General features: G+C 35.3%; 2 protein-coding genes and 1 long non-coding RNA gene across 4 annotated transcripts; 1 reads left to right on the forward strand and 2 right to left on the reverse strand.

Annotated features, from left to right (window-relative positions):
- The first annotated feature begins 9,595 nt into the window (after window positions 1-9,595).
- LOC18604011 (uncharacterized) lies at window positions 9,596-10,676 on the forward strand. The gene is made up of 2 exons (XR_001927254.2): window positions 9,596-9,743; window positions 9,886-10,676. It is a non-coding gene; the product is annotated as an uncharacterized LOC18604011 (long non-coding RNA).
- A 172-nt stretch (window positions 10,677-10,848) lies between these two features.
- TAR2 (tryptophan aminotransferase related 2) lies at window positions 10,849-15,600 on the reverse strand. 2 transcript variants are annotated; one of them, XM_018118310.2, is made up of 6 exons: window positions 15,246-15,600; window positions 14,403-14,683; window positions 12,478-12,781; window positions 11,628-11,908; window positions 11,248-11,546; window positions 10,849-11,128 (listed from the first exon to the last, which is right to left on the reverse strand). In XM_018118310.2, the coding sequence occupies exons 1-6, from the start codon at window positions 15,246-15,248 to the stop codon at window positions 10,944-10,946; spliced, it is 1,353 nt and encodes a 450-aa protein (XP_017973799.2). In that variant the 5' UTR covers window positions 15,249-15,600; the 3' UTR covers window positions 10,849-10,943. The 2 variants fall into 2 exon arrangements, with proteins under 2 accessions (XP_017973799.2, XP_007036360.3); XM_007036298.3 differs by lacking the exon at window positions 15,246-15,600.
- Window positions 15,601-18,583: 2,983 nt separating this feature from the next.
- Window positions 18,584-21,590, reverse strand: LOC18604013 (uncharacterized). The gene is made up of 2 exons (XM_007036299.3): window positions 21,112-21,590; window positions 18,584-19,821 (listed from the first exon to the last, which is right to left on the reverse strand). The coding sequence occupies exons 1-2, from the start codon at window positions 21,490-21,492 to the stop codon at window positions 18,769-18,771; spliced, it is 1,434 nt and encodes a 477-aa protein (XP_007036361.3). The 5' UTR covers window positions 21,493-21,590; the 3' UTR covers window positions 18,584-18,768.
- Window positions 21,591-22,202: the final 612 nt, after the last annotated feature.

Raw genomic sequence — 22,202 nt, forward strand, 5'->3', positions numbered from 1 at the left:
TCATAATTTTAATATTTTTCTTGTTTACTTAAGAGTTCTACATAAGAATTATAGGTATAATAGAATTTTTCTTTTATTTAATTCACTTGTACTAGGACTTTAGGATAGTCATGTGCTAATTAGGAATTGAACATTTATTTTATTTAAATCTCTTGTTAATTACTTTAGTTGTAATAGACAACCAGAAGTAGAGCTTTATTAGGATTTGCGCCTATAACATTATAAATAAGACCCTTAGGCTTAATTATTTGACAATTAATGTTTTTGAATAATTGCATAATATTATATTTTCTTTCAAATTTTAAGTGTAAGTTTCTAGTTTAAAACTTGGTTATCAACCTTAAAGGCTTAGTCAAGTGTTAGTCTTTATTTTCACATTAACTTACTGCGTTAGTTGGTATCAAAGCGAGAAAAGCATCCTTATCTAATGGCAAGTGACCCAGTTATGGTAGGCAACGGATCTCATGGAGAAGATTAGGGAATTGAGACCTCGTGATCTACAGTGCAAGATCAAAGGGTGGCATTGAGAGCTTTAGAGCAGCGAATGGATCTCAGATTCTGACGTTTTGAACAACGCTTTGAAGAAATTGCAGATCGACTTCATGCTCTAGGCGAAAATGCCAACAAAAATCAGAATGACAAAAGGCCACGTATCAAAGACGATGTAACTCGCGGACAGCCTGTCGGCAAACTTGTTCCTACAAACGAATGTAGAAAACAAGTATACATGGAAGATTCAGATGAGAAAGATGATTATTTTGTAGAACCTGTGAGGTACGCTAGATATGGAAGGAATAATTATGGTGGTCGGGATACTCACGATTTCATAGTAAAGGTAGATATTCCTTACTTTAATGGGAGTTTAAATATTAAAGATTTTCTGGATTGGATTGCAAAAATAAATAGGTTTTTCGAATATATGGAAATTTCAGAAGGAAAAAGGGTGAGACTTGTCACTTGTAGATTAAAATTTGGGGCTTTTGCGTGGTGGGATAGGTTGTAGTCCATAAGGAATCATGAGGGGAAAGCACCAGTTAGAACCTGGTACAAGATGAAACAACTGTTACAAAAAGATTTGCTTCCTCCTGATTATGTGTCACAACTTGGAACTCCCATCAAGCCCGTGACAACCGCCGCGAAGCCTCGACAGACATTCTTCCCCCGAATGCCTTTTGAGACCTCGTAAGGCTTTTGTACCAGGTTTTCCATTCCTCTCTCTTTTTTTCTTTTTTTTTTAATAATAAAATAAAATAAAAATATTAATTAAAATAATCTATTTTAATGTAAAACAATATATATATATATATATATATTGTTGAAACATCAAAAATTAATTTTCTGCACATAAAAATAAAATAAGTTTATACATACTGTAATGTAGAAAACTGGAGTATGCAATTTAAATTACAATGACACGTGCGCCCCCAAATAACTGAGAAGGTTTAAGTCTATAACCTTACTTTCTAGGATGCAACTCCGAAATTTACTTCTTAATGCAATTGACAGTCTACTACCTATTCTGAGCCTGAAAAATGTATAGGAAGAAAGGGTGAGATTATAAAATCCTAGTGAGTAGACAGACATCATCAAAATAATCTAAAGCCGAGTAATAGAAACAATTAAAATAATTCATCCCAACCCATATAAATAATTGGATCCAATTACTCAACATGGCTTATGAACTTTTCAAAAACTTGGCCCTTGCCAAAAATCCATTCTCGGGGATACCCCACGAAGGCATCTTACCGAGACCGCCAAGGCTGTTTATTGTCACACACACAAACACATTTCACTTCTAACAACACAGCCGTTCCTCGACGTTGATTGAGTCTCAGTTTCACGTGTTGGTCAGCGTGAAGTGTACTCAAATCCTACCTCGAGAGTTATCCTTTGCGCCTCTCCAATGGAGGTAAGCTCAATAATTGGGAACCGTGCCCCTCTAATTAGGCTGGCCCACGGAACCCCCGTCACTGCAGTGCCCACTTTATAATCCACCAACCAATAAAATCACAATAGTATGACATGGCTCACTTAACAGATTCAAGGCAAATCAAAGCAGTTCACATATTTTTTAAATCATAAAAATAACCAGTCATACCCACATTTATCATAAGCCATTTAATGTAAAATCATGGATAAACAACACAATCATATTATAGGTCTCCAATTACTCTATTTTTGAAATCATTATTAAATTTTCAAAAATTTTATAAAATTATTTTATGAAATCTCATTTTCCCATAAAACACAATAATTTTCCAATTAAACCATTTTTCATAAAATCACACAATTAAATAAATCTACTCTAGATAATTAAGACAATAGTAAGTTTATTCACTGTACTAGGAGTAGATATACTCCTATTCTCGGTCCTCGGGTGTAGTCTTTTACCCTGTATCAGATAGCTCACCACCTATCCACAATACATAACACAAAAAATTCAATAATTTGTGTCAAATCAATATATATTATTTCAGGCTCTTATCCATGCGTATGCACTAGATAGGGTGTGAAATGTTTGGACAATCGCTTAATCACAGTGTCCGACCTAACTCGCCTATACACGGTGTAAATTTCTAAAATCTCCAATTCAACTCCAATTTCATCCATTTCAATTTCAATTATCTAATTATATCCACAATACCTCAATGACTGTGAATGTGGTCCAATTTATCAGTTCGGATCACAAATTACGCTTTTACCACTAGTGGGTAAAAATTTCAATTTTTTTTGCACCAAAAATTCCCATTTAATTTTCAACCTCATAATTCATCATTTTTTCATCTAATTCTCTTAAAATAAAGTCAACCTCATCCTCACACACCATTGGCTAGATTCGGCCTAGAGAAATTCATGGAGAAAATGAATATTTTTCTTGTTGTTTTACTCATAAACATGCTAAACTAACACTAAACACTAATATAGTTCAAAATCAAATTAATCTAACAACTTTCTCTCTCTAAACCCATATGATCAGATTTGAATCCATCATCAAAACACATAATTTAACCATGAAAAATAAGGAGAAATGCATGGAAATGATAAATCTTAAGCTAAGCTTGAAAAATCATACCTTTAAACACTTGATTCCTTGAAAAATCACACTTTTTCTTTGAATTTTCTCACTCTAGGGTTTGTTCTTATTTCTCTCTGTCTCCTGCTGGTTTTGGCTGACCCTCCCAATGAAGAATTCTGAAATTTTCAAGCCTTTTAATAAGCTTAATAAAATATTATTATTTTATTTACCTTTTGAATATTTTATTATTTTATTTTTTCTAGCCATCTTTTTGACTTTCTTTTTCTACCACTCAATCCTCTTCACTTATCCATGTCTTCCATGAAATTCTAGACTTTTCCAAAGTTTTGGTGGAGTAAATTTTTAAAAATTACACTTTTACCCCCGTAAAGTGAAAAATTACATTTTTATCCCAAAAACTGAAAAATTGCCCATAGACATATTTTTCATCCATTATACTCATACCATTCTCCAATTTGTCAAATGTGATATAAATTCTCTCAAAATCTCAAATTTTGTCCGCGGATGGAAAAATTACGATTTTGCCCCTAGATAGTGAAAATTCCTGTTTGACTCCGAATTGATCCTCGAACTCCGAATTACCATTTTGAGTCATCCCTGAACTGTGAAACTTTTAATTTTACCTTAAAATTCCTATTTGAACTAATTCGAAGCTTAATAGACTCAATGGTACCATTAGGGGCAATATCGTCTTTTAAGGATTTTTTGAACTTCCTAAATATACAAACATTCTATTGAGCATGTGAATGACATTATAATTATTTTACAAAGCAAGGTTTGACATTATGAGCAGATTTTATTCTAGCAATATTAGAGGTGCTATCAAGGTCAGAAAACTATACATGAGTATACTGCAAAATTTATAAGAGTGGCTGAAAAGAATGACTTGGGGGAGGCCGAAGGGCAACAAGTTGCTAGGTATCTGGAGAGGTTGAAGCCAGTTATTAGAGACAAGATAGGGGTACAAGTATTACGAACTTTATCAGAAGCATGAAATATTGCTTTAAAGGCTAAACTGATGTTGTAGGAAAAGAACAGAGTTGATTATTCTAGCAAGAATTACAGCGGGGATAATGATAGAACATCCAACGACAAGAATAAATCAGTTCTTGATAGTTCTACATGCAATGACTAGTACAAGGAAGAGAATGTGGTTGGAAATAGAAAGTGACAGATGTAAAAGATGGGCAAAAAGCTACAAATCCCTATGTTATACCAATCCCAAAGAAATGTTTTAAATGCAATCAACCTAGTCACAGATCTAGTGATTGTCTTCTCAAAAAAGCAGTCCATGTGATTGAGCGAGAAGAAGAGGATGATGAGATTTGTTATGGTCTAGATGGGGATAATAACGAGTATGAGGATGATGATGATGGCTAGAACTATGTGCTGAGAAGAATGATGTTGTCTCCAAAATAGGAAGATAATACTAAAAGACATCAATTATTTCGAACCATGTGCATTATCACTAACCACTGATTTGATGTGATTATTGATTGTGGTAGTTGGGAGAATATTATTGGTAAAGATGCTGTGAAAAGTTTAGGTCTTAAAGCAAAGAAACACCCTAATCCACACACTATTGGCTGGATTAAGGCAGCAAAAAGTTTCATGTAACAAAACGGTGTAAAGTACCTTTTTTCACTAGTAAATACAAAGATGAGGTATATTTTGATATTGTGGATATGGATGCTTGTCACTTGTTATTGGGTAGACCTTGGCAGTTTGATATTGCAACACAACGTGATGGAAAAGAAAACACCTATAAATTGGATAAGGATGGTATAAAGTTTACTTTATTGCTAAAAAAAGGAAGTGTCAAAACCAAAGCTTCTAAGTTAGAGAGGCGAACTTTCTTTACCTTTACTCGTTCAGGGAATGAGATAGAGAATGCTTTCAAGGAGTCAAAAGAGGTGAGTCAAAAGAGGTGCATACTTTGGTTATGAAACAAGTGTTGTTAATTGAAGAGGATTAGAAAATAGTAAAGCATGCAGAAACAATCAAACCGTTATTCAAAGAATTCAGTAAGGTGATGCCAGAAGATTTACCTAACGGATTACCACCCATGAGAGATTTTCAACACCATATTGATCTGATTCCTAGTGCTAGACACAATGACAATGTATATGTTGTGGATTTGTCATATATAATGGGAATTTTCGAAACATTTAATGTGGAGGATATTTACCCATTTCTTTCATTGGATGAACCCTTGTATCCAGATATACCAATTAACTCGAGGTCGAGTCTTTTGCAAGTGGAGGGGACTGATGTAGAACGTCTAATAGATAATTTCTTAGAGCAAGTTGAGTGTCATAAGCCAAAACAAAAGCTTCTTGTTTAGTTAGGAGTGCGACATAAAAATTATAGGTATAATAAAATTTTCCTTTTATTTAATTTACTTGTACTAGGACTTTAAGATAGTCATGTTCTAATTAGGAATAGAACATTTATTTTATTTAAATCTCTTATTAATTACTCTAGTTGTACTAGACAACCAAAAATAGAGTTTTATTAGGACTTGGGCATGTAACACTATAAATAGAACCCTTAGGCTTAGTTATTAGACAATTAATCGTTTTGAGTTATTGAATAATATTATATTTTCTTTCAAATTTTGAGAGTAAGTTTCTAGTTTGAAACTTGGTTATCAACCTTAAAAGTTCAGTCAAGTGCTAGTCTTTATTTTCATGCTAACTCGCTGCGTCACTTTCTAATTAATTTAGCTTATTCAAACATTTTCATATGAAATTGCTGTTAATTTCATAATCTTTTACTTAACTTGAGACGTTACAAATTGTGATTGATTATTATTTTAAAGATGTGTATGCCAAATATGTTAATTTTTACCTAATTTAATTTATTCAAATATTTTCACATGAAATTGTTTTTAATTTGAGAGTCGTTAATTTGAAACGTTATGAATTGTGACTAATTATTTTCTTACAACGACATGAAGATGTTTTACTTTTTTCTTATTTTTTTTAAGAAAAAAAGACTTCTTTGAACTCAAAGCTCCTATTAGTCATAAAATCTGCTAACCTATTGCCTCCTCTATAAATATGGCAAATCTTAACCTGCCATTGACGAGTAAGTAAACTACGTATTGCATTAATCAAATCGGAGTCAGAGCAAGGATGAGATCTGTTTGAAGTTATGGCCCAAGTCACAAGCTGATTATCCACTTAACAATAATTTTACGAAAGCCCAACTCCAATGCCAAATTTAGTCCCCTATAAACTCTGCATAGCTTAGCTCGATATGCTATACACACACCTAAGCAAGCTGCATAACCACCACGCCATTCAACGTATGAGTCCCTTAATACACCACCAACAGTAACTTGACCAATAGAACGTCTATATGCACCATCAAAACTCTGTGTAATCCAACCTTCTGGAAGGGAAGACCATCCAATAAGCACTTCCTCCCTTCTGAAAATAGTCGAACCAATACCTCCCCAGGATATTAATGATGAATGATGTATCTTCGTGGCGAAGCTATTTATTAGGTTCATGCATCCCTCTAAAGATAAAACTGTCTTCAAAAACAAAAGCATTCCCCTCCATTTCCATAAAAACCAACAAACAACTCCAAAAAGATTGTCCCAAGGAATATTATTAACCCATAACTTCCTGTTACTCAGATTGAAAATCATCCAATCAAAAGTATTAGGAATAAAGAAACTGACCAAAATCACTTTGAGGCAATACTCCAAGACAAACCGATTTTGCTATAAGATAATCACGCAAAACATGCAATACAAATTCTTCTTCAACTCGACATTAAGGGTAAGTCATCACATTCACCATATGTCTTCAAGCTCTTTCCTTGTTAGTCAGTAAACGTTCTTGCAGACATTGAAAGAGGAATGTTCTTAGTCTCTGAGGGTTGTTCCACTACCATGCCAGTTTCCATACCCCACTATTTATCCCCCCATCAAATGGTAAAACTCCTCTTAACATCTCATAGGCAGACGTTATCGTGAATTTCCCAAAAGGTGAAACAGCCCAATACGGTTCATCTGGCCTCATCAAAGAAATAAGTGGCAGAGAGTTTAATAATAAATCCAATTCCACTGTAGGCAATAACCTTGTTGACCAACTCAAATCCCACTATCCATTCGACAGTACAAATTTCCTTGCACAACTATTGTCCACCAAGTCTATTCCCATCGAATTGGCCACCTCCCTCAAGGGACGTTCTCCAAGCCAAACATCATGCCAAAACCTTACCACGCATTTGTCACCAACTGACCAATGTACATGGGTTTTGTTGTGTAAAAGTAGTGTTGATGACATCAAGTTAGGGTTTCAAGCAAGTGCAGATACATTTTGCTTCTTCGGCGGATTGGTTATAGCATCTGTGCAATATATTGGAGAAGACTGAGTTAAAAGACTTTGTGGGAGTTTATGGGCCATATGGAAGGCGTGGAATTTGCTGAATTTTTTAAGTTAAAGTTTGGATCCTGTGCAGGTAGTACAAATGAGATGCGATATGATTAAGCAATACAGAGATGCTAACATAGAAAGTGACTGAGGGATCTCCTTGAAACTAGATAGGAAAGTCTTTTGATGTCAACCATGCTGCTCAAACTAAATGTGGATTTAGCGATATTCATGGATGATAGTGTAAAAAGGGTTTATGCAAGTTTCATAGTTCAAAACTCAAATGCTGAACTATCTCTTGCAGGTGTGAGCAAATTTTTATATGGTGCCAGCGTTGAGGAAGCTGATTTAAAGGCATTAGCCTGGGCTTTAATGTGCTGTTATAAGAAAAAGTTGGTGATTACTGAGATCAAAATGGATTTTCAAAGTGTAATAGGATTGGTTAAAGGTAAAACATTCTCTAGTGCACTCGGAATTTTTTCCTTACCTATGATTTTTATCTCATTGGGTTATTCCATAGGAAGGTTTTTTTTTTTTTTTTGAAAAGTCCATAACAAGGTTTTTAATGAGGCTCTTTGGTTTTGAAGGGGACTTAGAATGAGTTGATTATGATGAGTGGATATTGATGTATATATTATGGTCACAAAATATATATATATATCTTTTGTTGTATTCAAACGTATATACATGAAACTGTTTTTTTAATTTGAGAATCTCTAACTTAACACAAATGTTACAAATTGTAATTGGTTATTATTTTAAATATATATACCAGATACGTTCTTTCTACTTAATTTAACTTATTCAAACATTTTCATGTGAAATTGTTTTTAATTTGAGAATTGCTAATTTGAGATGTTATGAATTGTGACTAATTATTTTCTTCAAAATCAAGTGAGATGCTTTACTTTTTATTTAATTAATATATCTTTTGTCGTATTCAAACATATTCACGTGAAACTGTTTCTTTAGTTTGAGAATCTCTAATTTAACACGAGACGTTACTAATTATAATTGATTATTATTTTAAAAATATATATACCAAATATATTACTTTCTACTTAATTTAACTTATTCAAACATATTCATGTGAAATTGTTTTTAATTTGAAAATTACTAATTTGAGACGTTATGAATTGTGATCAATTATTTTCTTAAAGACCACGTAAAAAGATTTTACTTAATTAATATATCTTTTCTCATATTCAAACATATTCACATGAAACTGTTTTTTTAATTTAAGAATCTCTTAATTAACACGAGACGTTACAAATTGTAATTGATTATTATTTTAAATATATATGTCAGATACGTTCTTTCTACTTAATTTAACTTATTCAAGCATTTTCACGTGAAATTGTTTTTAATTTGAAAATCGCTAATTTGAGACGTTATGAATTGTGACCAATTATTTTCTTTAAAACCACGTGAATATGTTTTACTTTTTACTTAATTAATATATTTTGTCATATTCAAACATATTCACGTGAAATTATTTTTATAATTTGAGAATCTCTAACTTAATATGAGACGTTATAAAATGCAATTGGTTATTATTTTAAAGATATATATCAGATACATTAGTTTCTACTTAATTTAACTTATTTAAACATTTTCATGTGAAATTATTTGTAATTTGAGAATCGTTAATTTGAGACGATACGAATTGTAACCAATTATTTTTTAAAAGATCACGTGAAGATGTTTTATTTTTTACTTAATTAATATATTTTTTGGCGTATTTAAATATATTCACGTAAAACTGTGTTTTTAATTTGAGAATCTCTAACTTAACACGAGACGTTATAAATTATAATTGATTATTATTTTAAGAATCACGTAAAATGTTTTTGTTGGATAATACATCTCATATTAAATTTTAATGAAACCGTTTCAATAAATTCCAAAACATTTAAATGTGATTTTAAATGTTAAAAAAAGCACCTAGTAACGTTTCAAATTCTTGTGATATGTTTAATTTAATTATTATTTATTTATTTTACAAATAGAATTTTGACACGTCTTTTTTAAGACAATAAATGTCACGTGAAAAATGTATAATTTTAAATTTAAAAATATTTCAATTCCGTCTCTTACCTCAATAATGTCACCAAATGGCCTATAAATTCAATCATGACCTCGCAATTGAATCATGAACAAAGCTTAGAAATCCTTTTGTCAAAGATGGAAGATAATTTAGATCCTGATATAGAATCAGATTGTCTTTCATCATCTTCTTCTCTCAAAGAAATTGTTTGCCAATGGAGACAGCAAATGCTAAGAAATTCTCTTGGTCATTCTCCTTTCTTGGTATCAAGGTAATCTCATAAACACACACTTCTACTTTATTTCTTCCTAGAAATATCTGCTGGAGGAGTCTAGCATGTAACATCTATTATCAGAACGAGTCATATTTTCACTCCAAATCTGATATAATTTTCTTGTTTTCAATTTGTGTAGGCATTTGAGCCAATATCGAAAAAGACTAATAAGCAAAATGGCCAGTAGATGTTCCTTGACATGGTGAGCAGCATCAGATTAATGGTGATCTGTTGAAAGAAGCTAGGGACTAGTTGTTCGCTACCCAGTGGCTGAAAGGATCCATCAGGCTCTTGGAAGAAACAAGTGGAGTGTAATTACACGCATGGCAGAGGCAGTTCCCTCCAGTGCTACAACTTCTTCTATGGGTGTCACCCTGAGACCTTTCCCAGGTTTGGGTTCAGACTCCATATGCAGTTGTGACAAAGAGGGTGCATTTACATTCAGCTTGAGGCTTCCTTGAATAACCTGGAGGGATTCATCAAGCACAGTAGGAAAGCAAGGAGATGGTGTACGATGTACATCCTCAGGATCTAGCCATCCGCTGATCACCATATTTTCGCTGTTCATCAACCAAGGAACTCTGGCCATTTTGGTATGTGCTTCAGGTAATGAATTTGATCCATCCCTTCCTTTTATTTAAGCCCCCGTTAACCATTTACATGCCATTAGAACAAGTGGAGATATCTAATAAACAAATAAATCTGTTCTTTTGCTTTTCCTTTTTGCATGCATCTGTAATAATGACAATGGCTCAGACAAATAGTTTTCATTGCTTGCATTATAGTCACAGATAGGTGGCATCACTTTGTCTTTGAACTACTGGTTTTGTTTTCAATTAATGTAAATGAATAATTCAATTTTTGGCAACCATTTCCTTCAGAGGAGTGGAAATCCTTTTAAAGTAAATGGGAATAGACATTCAGGCCTAAGTTCATGTTCCTTGGGATACCTACACAGGTTTAAATCGATTGAATGCGTCTGTCGGCCATCAGACATACAAGCATTCATGGCAGCATTGACATGTTTATGCCCATTCAGGCCTCCATATGATTAACTTTATAGAGCACACAAAGAAATTGATAGCTTTATCGAATAGATCAATTGGAAAAATAAGCTATTTTTGAACTTGTTAGCCAATTTACAAAAAAATTGCTGACTTCTTCTGCCCCCCTGTTCTTACAGAGGTGTCTCGGATGTCATGATTGGATTGTAGACATCCTTTCTACAAAGGTGTCATAATTGTTGTCTCGATCCAACATGCTTATCCGGACATACTTAGGGCTAACCCCAAAGTGCTTGCCACCCCTCGTCAAGATCTTCTTGCCTCGAAGGAAGCTTTCGCAGTCTTCAATCTCTCCTTCGCACTTCACCCATGCGAAAGCTGCAAAGGAGAAAATTCAGGTAAGTTTAGTCTCAGGTGGTGTATGTATAGCCAAGAAAACTTTGATCCATGGAAATTGATGAAAAAAAATCTTTTTTTTTTTTTTGCCTTGTTCTCACCAGGTTGAGGCTCGAAGACCCTATTGAGAAAGTTGCAGAACTGGGGGGGAAAGTCAGGCACGCTAAATAGGCCACTCTGATGCACTGCCTCTCTCAATTGCTTCCACCTCTTGGCCATAAGGTGATAGCTGAACTCGAAGAAGGAATCACCTTCTTCATCTGATCTTTCACAGCTGTCAGAGATAACCTTCAAAACTGTGGCTGCTCTGAGCTGTGAATCCTTTGAGACGCCAATGGTATTAAGCTCTATGTATTTTGTCATTCTTTTTGCAACGTCTTCATCTTTTACAAGTGCCCACCTGAAAGATGCAGAAGTGAGAAAATGACCAGCATCACTTGCAAAGAAAATGACTTAACCAGGTAAAATATGATCAACTTACCCAATGCGCATCCCAGCGTGACCGGTGCTCTTTGAGACAGTGAATAGCATCAGGTCATAGTTGGCCGGAGAGGATATTGGCGTGTATTGTGGCCAGTAATAGGCAAGATCATGTATCAATATCCCCTCACTCCTGTTTACAATAGAGTGCCTAACGAAGCCATCAGGATTGTTGGGGGAGGTAACAAGTTCTATGTAAGGGCCATTTTTGCTAAAGCTCCGGGCATCACCGGCCCATTTGTAAAGCCCGGACCTGAGGCAGTCAGTAATCACAGGGTAGGACTGCAAGTAATCAAACGAAACTGAAGTCAAATGAAAATATCTCAAAAGCTCTCAGCAAGCAGCAGATACATGTATCTGATGAAACATGATCCAAATTTTGGGAAAGAGTGCTTGTCCTTGTCTAAATTCAAAGTATGTAAGAATCTTTCAATTTCATATTTGGTACGATGAATAATTGGCTGTAATATTCTATGGGAAGGAGAGTGATGCAGGAAGACAGGAAGGCAAAATGTTTTAATGAAAAGATCTCACCACTGGATACTGAAATGCAAGATATAGACAAGCAGGGGACAGGAAATATTAATCTAGTATAAATTTTTTCTGCAAGCTTGCAGAGCAGCCCGACATTATTAAACATTAACTTCCATGCCAAGAAATTTCAATAAAGGAAGCATTTATCGATCTACCATGATTAGTGGTTAATTAAAACCAGCATGGAGCTGATTTGCAGAATGCTTTAAAAATACATGTTTCAGTTCCTCCAGGATCAAGCTCGAGGAGATGAAACTGACAGTATTGAAAGTTGAAATTAAACAAAAAGAAAATCAAGGTTTAGATATTACTCTTACAGAATAGTAAGGGGCTGCTGAAACCACACTAACGGGTTCTGCCTCGGTTTTGAGGGACAGCGCATACAGGGCAGCTTGGAAGAGTTGCGTTGAACCCGTTCCAACAACAATGTGCCGATTCTCAGTGACTGCATTGCCCACTACTTTATGCAATCGGACAACTTGCTTCGCAAATTCAGGCTCTAGGAACCAGCACAGGCTTGTGGGATCAGAAAAGTAGCTCATGAACTGCCATCCAGGAATAACAATGGTGGTCTCATCCCCCTTCTTTTGCCAATAGTTTTCGTACATAGTCGGATCCCCACTGCATTGAGCAAAATAAAATATATATTTTTTAACTTCCAAGTACTATTGCGGGATCATCCTAGATTTATCATAATCTCAAGTCAAACAACAAGAAATCATTACAAGTAGTAGTATCAGTTCACACTAGTATTGAAAAAACTGTTGATGCATGTGAAGAATGATCCTGTGAACAAATTTCATCCAGGGTGATTTTTTTTAAATAAAAAAACCAACAGATGTTGTGCTAAGTGGCAGTAACAAGTAACAAATTTGGTGCCAACATTCCACTAAGAATACATATAAGGTGAAACTGTTAAAAAACAGTATAGGATAGTGGTAAAATAGTGGGATAGAAAGTGCTATCTGACATCAGGCTGCCATTTGGGAATCTAAAAATGCATGGAGGTAGGTATGGGGGGAGAGGCAAGCAGTGGGGGGGGTCCATCTCATCAGCAGATCAATGATTACATGTGTATGCATGGCTCGCATCAGATGGACACATAGAATGTGTGATGTGGTAAAGGCAAAGACCAAGAGATGACTTCATTATTGGCACACATCTAAAATAGGACCCACCTTCAAGGTGCTCAGATCCAGACAACCCCACATTTGCATTTTCAGTCCACCAGAAAGAGGAGCTTAAAAAGTAATTAACAATTTAGGCGGCCAAGGTGGTTTTTAAAGATCACTGAGGCAAAGGCAAAGCCCAAAGGCAGGCAAGCTAAGTCTCTTAGATCTAGCCAAAGGCCAGAAAGAGGCTGCATGCAGTGTGCCCAAGGACCAAGGTCACTCACATGGCCCCCACAAACACAGACATGCATCTACTTCCAAGCCTATAGTGCCTCGTGCTATTATGCACCTTCGGGGAATCCCACTTGCTGCAAACTGAAAGTTGAAAACCCAAATTTTTTTCCTTTTTCTTTTTTCATTTGTGCAATTTGAGAGGTCCACAAACTGTAAGGTGGCAGAATGATGATTCTGTGGTCAAAATGTCAAGTGTGCACCACCACCCATGTTGCAATTTGTTTTAGCCTCTCTCTCTCTCTCTCTCTCTCTCTCTCTCTCTCATAGCACACTCACTTACTAACTCACTCATTCAATTTGGGAACAGAGAGATGACAAAAGCAGTCATCAATTAGCCAGACAGGGCACCCTAGCTCTCAACATGCACCATGGAAAATCCCAAAAAACTCAACACATGGAGCTGTCTTTGTCTACCGTGGTGCCAAATGAATTACCTCAGCATAGCAACAAGCTGAGTACTGGGAAAAGTTGAAAAAACAACCCTTAGCCCACGTTAAGGAATAGGAATCCAAGCAGCACTAAGAAGAATCAGCACAATAAAATAAACTTCAAAACCAAAAGAAACAAAGAAAAAGAAACTGAGCAAGCATTTATAGGATATTACACTGACAGCCATCATTGACTCTTTTGGGATGCAAAATCACCGGTTACCTGCGTGCCTCTTGTCATGAAATGACCTTGTTGTCATGTATTAAGAATTAAGCTAAGCCAAATTGTTGCTAAAATTGTTAATATTTTGCACTGCCAGAAATGTTAAACAGGCAAAGGGAGACTAATGTACAAGAGGACAAATTAACAAGAAACAGAGTGATCAAATGAAAAAGAAAAACACTTACTGATCAAGATTGATAACTCTATCTTGGTCACCTTGAGCCATCGTAAGAGGAGAAGAGGAGGAGGAGGAAACAGAGGAAGAGAGACGTGCTCTCTTGCTGGCATGCGCCTCTTCCTGAGGTCCATTCTGCTTCTCAAAAAAGAAGCCATTAAAGCTCCCATTTTGAGAATCATGTAAGACCAAGACCCTCAAAACTAAGCTCACATTCAGAGCCAGTGACAATACCAGCAAGTTCCTCACTGAGAAAACACTCAAAAACTTTGCCATCTCTCTCAACGAAAACTGCAACATGAAAACAGAGGACTTGAAGCAACAGAGAAAAGAAACAGAGAGCTATGAAGTGAAGTGTGAGGAACTGACAAAGCAAGAGGGGTGATTTATAGTAAAACCGAGAAGATGAAAACAAAAGTATGGATTGACAAATGGATGGTGAGAACTAAAATAATACCCCAAAAAAATTGTGGGTGGGGAGTTACAGAGTAATTGATTGAACAAGGTTCAAGGCAACTCTGACAAACATAAAAAATTAGTAAGATTTTGGACGATTTTGAGAGATGGTTTTGAAGTTTTGGCTGGACCTTTGAAACCCTTTCTCAAGAGTCCTTTCTTGTGCATGAAAATGAAGTAGCTGAATTGGAATTTGCTTCTACAGTATTAAAGATTTCAAGAAAAAAGAAAAAATTTCAAGTGACTAAAACATCAAAAAATAAATAAATAAATAAATATATATATATATATATATATATATATATATATATATATATCAATACATTGGTATTTATTGTCTTCTTGAGAGAACCAAAACATGCAAGATTTGGGAAAAAAAAATAGATTCAAAGAGAACCATGTAACTGCAGGGTGTACAGGAAGAACTCCCCGGCAAATAGTTTCGGATGAGATTTTCTCCGGAATCGAGAAATCCCACTATACCATTTTTTTTCCTGGAAAAATCCCAGTTTTTTTTTTTGTTAAATCCCAGATCTCGAAAACAATAGGAGGGCACTAACAAGTGTAGATTCACTGTTCCATAAATTGATGTAGAGTGGGCTATATAGAAGTACGAGAGAGATAAAAAAAAGTTGGTGGGGGGAAGTGCTCTGTTTTAAGAAGAGAAAAGCTGCTTTCACTTCATCTCCTCTGTTTTTTTCATTTCCAGGCAGCTTTTTTCCTTTATGACTATCTTTTGCTTTTCAACTCCTTTGATCTTTTCTTTATGGGATTTGCCTTTAATTTTTTTAAAATGCTGTCAAATTGTTTTTGAGTTGTAAAATAACTGGAGTTTTAGATTTGGACTGATATCTATAAGATAGTGTTTGATTAGCTGGTTCTCGAGAGAGGCAAAAAGAGTTTCTTTTACTTGGTTTTTTCCTTTTGTTTGTCAGATTTTGTGGAAGCTTCTGCTTTTAAGTTTTAAGCTTTTTGATTTATTTTCCAATTCCTATCCTCTTTTCCCAAGAATGAATAAAGTTTCTTTAAAATTCCCAAGAAAATGTTTTTTTCTAGGTTTTGTTTCACAATTTTAATGTCTTGTACTCAAAAAAAGGTTGGGGATTTTGGGATGTTTGGAAGAAAATGCATTACTAATTCAACAAAAAGTCTAAAAACATTACACATGGATGTCTCCTCTTTGATTTGAAGAAGATATTGACATTGACAAAAACTATGATGGTGATATTCAAGAATTATACTTTCCAAACAAAAATTACACAATAACAAATTGTGCGAGAAAATATTGAAGATCGAATATTCGAAAAATCAAATCTCGTTAAAATGTTGTTTTATGATCAAATTCTCAATAGTCATCGGATTTAATATGATTTGTATATAGACACAATAAGTAAACGACAAATACAATAAAAATAATATTTTTATAACGATAATAATAAATAATAATGATAATAAATATAACAGTATCGATAAATGTTTTTCTATAACGAATTGTAAAATAACAACAATAAATACTTTTTTAAAACGGTTCGTAACAACAGCAGTAGCTCGATCGTAAATATTCTTTTACATTTGTAAAGTATGCCTAGATATTTCTCTCCTAACTAGTTTTAATTTCCAAAAATTAGCTTATTTTTGGAAACCCTATTTCCAAATTTTACATAATAACAAATCGCAAGAGGAAATATTAAAGATTGAATATTCTAAAAACCAAATCTCGTTAAAAAGTTGTTTTATGATCGAATTCTCAATAGTCAATGGATTCAATTCGATTCGCATATAGACACAATAAGCAAACAACAAATACTCTAAGGATAATATTTTTGTAACGATATTAACGAATTATAACGATAATAAGTGTTTATTTTTGCGATAAATCATAATAATATTAATAAATATTTTTTTATAACGAATTGCAAAAAAATGACAATAAATACTGCTTTTTTTTAAAAAAAAAAAAAAAGATTCGTAACAACCTTAGCTTGATCATAAACATTTTTTTACATTTGAAATATAAATTTTTTGATTTGAAGGTAAGATGTAGTTATCATTAAAGTAAATCCCTATCTACTATTTGAAGAATCCATCCACAAATCAATGAATAACATAAATTTGTTTTTATCTTTTAACAAGTAAGATGAGCATTAAACAACATTTGGTCTTTGTTCCTTTCTTTTGCCTATTGTTGTATAGGCCTTTGTTAAAAGGGTATAAATTTGAAAGTGAAACCCCCATGATCCCATAAGGTAATTCACTGTAAAAAAAATTTGTACGCATGTATATTTATTTTCTTGATTTGATTTAATATTTAAAAAGTTTTGTCAGTGAGACTGCAAAATAGAAAAAGAGTCCTTTCCTTCCTCAATTGTTGGGTAGGAGTTGTCTCCATCTCAGCATTGTTTCACTCCTTCAAAATCTAGAAGAAGGAAATAAAGAAGAAAGAGCTCAAACACCTAAATTCCTAGTGTACAATATAGCTTGGACGTCTAGCCTGGGTCTAAGGGTCCACAAAATCAGCACTGTGGAAAACGAAAACCGGGACCAGATTGAGACTGCTGTAATTTTGTAATAATGGGTGTTTTTATCAGGAGCAAAGTCATGGCAGTCTCATTCTCCATGGACCATCCACAGCCAGGATCCCAACAGGATATGAAGAAAAGCAAACCTTCTCCCTCCAAGTCCACAAGGTTGCAAGGGCTACTCTGACTGCATTCAAGTCTGGTCATTGTCTATGCCCCAAGCAGAAGAAAAGAAAAAAAAAAAAAGGGGTCCTCTGCTTGGTCTAGTCTAGCCTAGGAATGGAAATCTAGGCCTCTTCAAAGCTTTGAGCTGCACCAATTAAGGAGATGGTCCTTCTCAACTTGTAAAAGTGGACATACCAATCATAATAATCTTGCTGAAGCGGGTCGTTTTGTCTTCTAATGAACTTCTTTTTAGTGGGTAAATGACACGTGGATACATGCATCTGGGCTCTTCATCTCTCCTTCAAATCACCCCCCACCAGCAGAATCCAGTTCTTCAAAGCCCAATCTCAGGCTTAGATCTTCCATTTAGATTGCAAAGTACCAATTCCTGAAGCAAAGAACATGGCACCTTCATGTAATTATCTTTTCAAGATAAATCTATCAGCTAGACAGCTACCTAATCAAGATCATTCAAAATTTTCAATCTAATCTTTAAGTTGCAAACAGTTTTTAAACTCCCCTGAAAATGGGGGGATCTAAATAACATGATAACCTAAAGAAGTGAAATTTTGAGGTTCCTCAGCACTTTGCCCAAGTCAAATCTGCATGAAATGGACAAGAGAGCTTCCAGATCATGTGCAGAAATGGGTACTTACAAAGACTACACAAAGTAACACAAGATATTTTCCCTCCTTTATTCAAAGTGACGGGCTTCCACTCAGTTGCACTTTCTCACCTTTAATCAAGCCATGATCCGTGGTTGTGCAAAGACCTTAGAATGACTCTTTATCATATAGTTATTACACAAGGATAAAACATGTTTATCGTGATTCATTACAAGCATGGTGATGAGATCATTGTACAATGCCTTTTTGAGTGGTGTAAACATCTCAAGCATGCGCTTATGTCGTGGCACAGGCAGAGAGGCATTCAGTTCTATAGTTAACCAATGCCTCGAGACAGAATTGAGTTAAAAAGTTTATGTTCTTGGTTTCTTCCGCAAGAGATAAACAGCAGATATAAATTTTAGTCAATACAAGGAATAGACAGAAGCAAGAAACTGCTGAGGGAATCAAGCAGTATTCACATTTATATTATACAGTGCCTGATCCACAATGCAACTGAAATGGAATGGTGTAAATACAGGAACATATAATTTTATCTTCTATATGGAACAATCAAACCAAGCACTGGAACCAACATACTACTTCACTCGCAAACGCTACCACTCTGAGATCATACATCCTGGCTGTTCATCAATTTATCCAGCACCACATTAAGGTCAACTGACTGCCCATTTGCTGTCAGTTTCCTCACTGTTGCTCTCACTAAATCTCTACGGAAACCCATTGCTACAACTTTGTCAATGACATCGTCAACTCGTATTCTGTTTCCACTCTCACTAGAATTTGATCCACTATCCACGCTAGAGGCAGTTGGAAGTGCATATGGTAATATCTTAGCAGTTGGCAATCGTGAGTAGCTGTTTCCAGCACCCACTACAGAAGATGGTGAGAGTTGGGAGGGTTTTGTGGGTGAACCATTGTAACCGGAAGAAGATGCACCATAAGGATATTGATTGTTCAAATTATGAATCCTCTGTGGTTGTGAATACCCAGAAGGCAACTCTTTATAAGGATTGTTGGCGGATTGATCTTGAATCTGCTGCTTAGAACTCACAAAATATTCATATGCAGGTGGCACAGAGGATTTGTGGATACTTTGAGATGGCAAACAAGGAACATCTTTGGGTTGATAGCCTAATGGAAGATTGGCATGAGTATTAACCGTATTGATAAGTGGATGCTGTTGTTGTAGCTGAGACAACTGTGGAATTGGTGAAAGTTGAGGTGGTGGTTGATAAGGTTGAGTTAGTGCTGGAATCGGTTGCTGCATCTGCTGATCTAATGGTGCAAGGTATTGCTGATGAGTGGTATCTGGAGTCAGCATAGGCAGTGGATAGTTAGATTGAGAGTGCGGAATACAAGGGAAAGCACCAGGAGGTAATTGGGTTGGAAGTTGTGGAGGTGTTGCTGCTTCATGGCTTGATTGGGTATTCTGCTGAAGAAGGTTTTGAGCAGCACCAGAAGGGAGAGGAGAAAGCTGTTGTGGGCAAGTAACTGAAACTTGTAGCTGGGATTGCTGGGGAACAGATGATGACAATTCTTGAGCTGAACCGACCCGAGTAGCACTGCTTTGGTAAACTTTGGACAGTGTAAGCTTAGCAAGCTGCAGCTTAGCCTCTGCGATCTCATGCTTATCTCTCAGGTCATGAATACCACCACGAACCTGCAAAATACCATACACAAAGTTGCACTCAGCATGTTTAAGATGCCCTTTGCTTCAGCATACTTATTTCCCAAACCAGATTTTTAACCACAGTCATTGCAAATTATCACCATTCAGAAAAATATCTACTGAGATTCACTTGAACTTAAAATGCATATGTGGTAGCAGATACAATACAATAGTAGGCCAACAAAAAGAGAAATACAGCTGAACAAAATTTTTTTAAGAGAAAGACTCTGGTTGTTAAATTGAGTACTTTTGATGTCCTAGAAGTGTTTAATAATAGCCAAAAGTCAAAGAGAAAAATAAAATAACCTATTGTAGGTCTTTAACTTACACACACAGAATTGAAGCATAATGCAATTTCCATTGCAGCAAAATGTATGCCTATTGACTTTGGCTTAGGAGGTAGATGGGTTGAGTAAAACACTTTTGCTGAGGGTTAAAAAGAGCAGCGCCTTGTTTGCCCCATAAAAAATGACTGAGGTTACCACCTTGTACGCAATGATTAAAAAAGCTTCAAAGTCTAAGGTAAAAAATATGTCCAAATTTAAACTAATTTCAATTTCTTGACTCCTAATACAGGAGATAAAGACTAAGAAAAAAATTGAGTTATCTCAAAATTGAGATTGTAACCCAGTTTAGATAACTTGTCCGCCAAAGCTTCAACAAGCACAAGCTAATGATCTACACCATCAAAATACCATTAATGATGGATGGATAAACATTGATGCTTAGTATTGTACCAGTGAGAGCAAACTGCTGTACCAGCTATTCTAGATTTCAGAGGTTCCGGATGAGTATTGTACAGTCATTGATGCTTAGTGGTATAAATTAAAGAGAGGCAGAAACAATCAACTCCTAGTGCTGATGGTTAATCTAGGTGCTTGAAACTCCAACAACGAGATGAACCAAGACAGGGAATAAAAGAGTTTAACATGGGGAAATTGGAAGTTGTTGTAGAGTGGTGAATGCAAATCCTATAACTAAGCTATCTAGCATCAAGTTTCAAGTCTAAAGCTTAAGAAATTAAGCTTTAGAAACTGAATCTCTGACCCTGTCTATATTTGCAGCAATTACTAAAACATATCATTGAACCAAAAAAAAAAATCATAAATCCACCATTTTTGGCACCTCTAGCAGCTAAATTTTATCATTATGTTTATAATATAAAACTGGTTAAATTCTTAATTTTTAGTTCAAGCAACAGCTTTTACTGAAAAAAATGGCAAATAGCCAAAGAAACAATCAAATTACAAATCAAAATAAACAAGAAATGATGAAGAGTACCTCTCCTAAAACATTCCCTAGCTCCCTAATCTTCCCCTCAACCCTTCCATGGTTAAATTCAACGGAACCCTTCAAGTCCCCAACGGCGTTCTCCAACTGGCGCGTTCTGCTCTCCAGCTGCGACACCCGCGCGCTCAATCCTCCCACCACGCACACAACATTCTCAGTGTGTTCCTTTATCTTCCTATCAATCTCTGCAATCAACGCGGCGCCGTACGAAGAAGCCCCAACTCCTCTGTCGCCAGTATCTCGATCGAGAGCGGTGTGTTTGGTGGGAATCGGGCGGAAATTGGAGGAGTGGAGTAGCTGGGGTTCGACGTCGTATTCGTCGTCGAAGAAGACGTTGCGGGATTTGGGGAGCTGTGTGATTCGCTTTTCCATGACGGGAATTCGATTGCCAAAAAGTTCGGATTTTGTTTTCCTGGTATTGTTTGGGTAAGGGAATGTCAGCTGATAGTAGTACTGCTTGCTACTTGGTGATGTAAAAATGCATAATTTACCTTTTAATCATAATTACAAAAATTTATTAATTTTTAAAATAAATAATCTATCCTAAATATTTAAACCGTGAAAGATCTAAAATATTTTTTTATTTCTTTTTTTTTTACTCTTTTCTTTCTCTCCAGTCAATCGACAGACACAAATAGACTACTCTAATAAAATCTAATCGTGATTCAACCGAATTTTTTAAAAAAAACATTAGATCTTTCTCCTTGGCTCCTTAAGGAAGGAGCACCGTCCAGTGCTCCCCAAGCCATGGGAGCACTAGATCGCTTGCGGAGCACTCAACTCCCCTGGTGCGCCCTAGGCTGGAGGAGCGCAGCCAAAGATCTGGTCAAATATGGCCATGCATGACCAAATCCTTCCAAAAGGTGGTCGGTCCAAAATAGAAGCGTCGTTGGCTGACTGTTTGAGAGAAAAACAATTTTAACAGGAAAAAATTTAAAAAATTAAAATTAAAATTAAAATTTATATATTATGTAATTTTTTAAATTAATAAAAATTAAAATTATTCGAAAAAATTACTACATCAACAAATTAGCAAAAATATCAACAAAATCTTGACAACTTGACATATGTGTCTAGCGAAA

Source organism: Theobroma cacao, chromosome 3 (genome assembly GCF_053813885.1).
Source record: "Theobroma cacao isolate CCN51 chromosome 3, ASM5381388v1, whole genome shotgun sequence".
NCBI classification, from domain to species: Eukaryota; Viridiplantae; Streptophyta; class Magnoliopsida; order Malvales; family Malvaceae; genus Theobroma; species Theobroma cacao.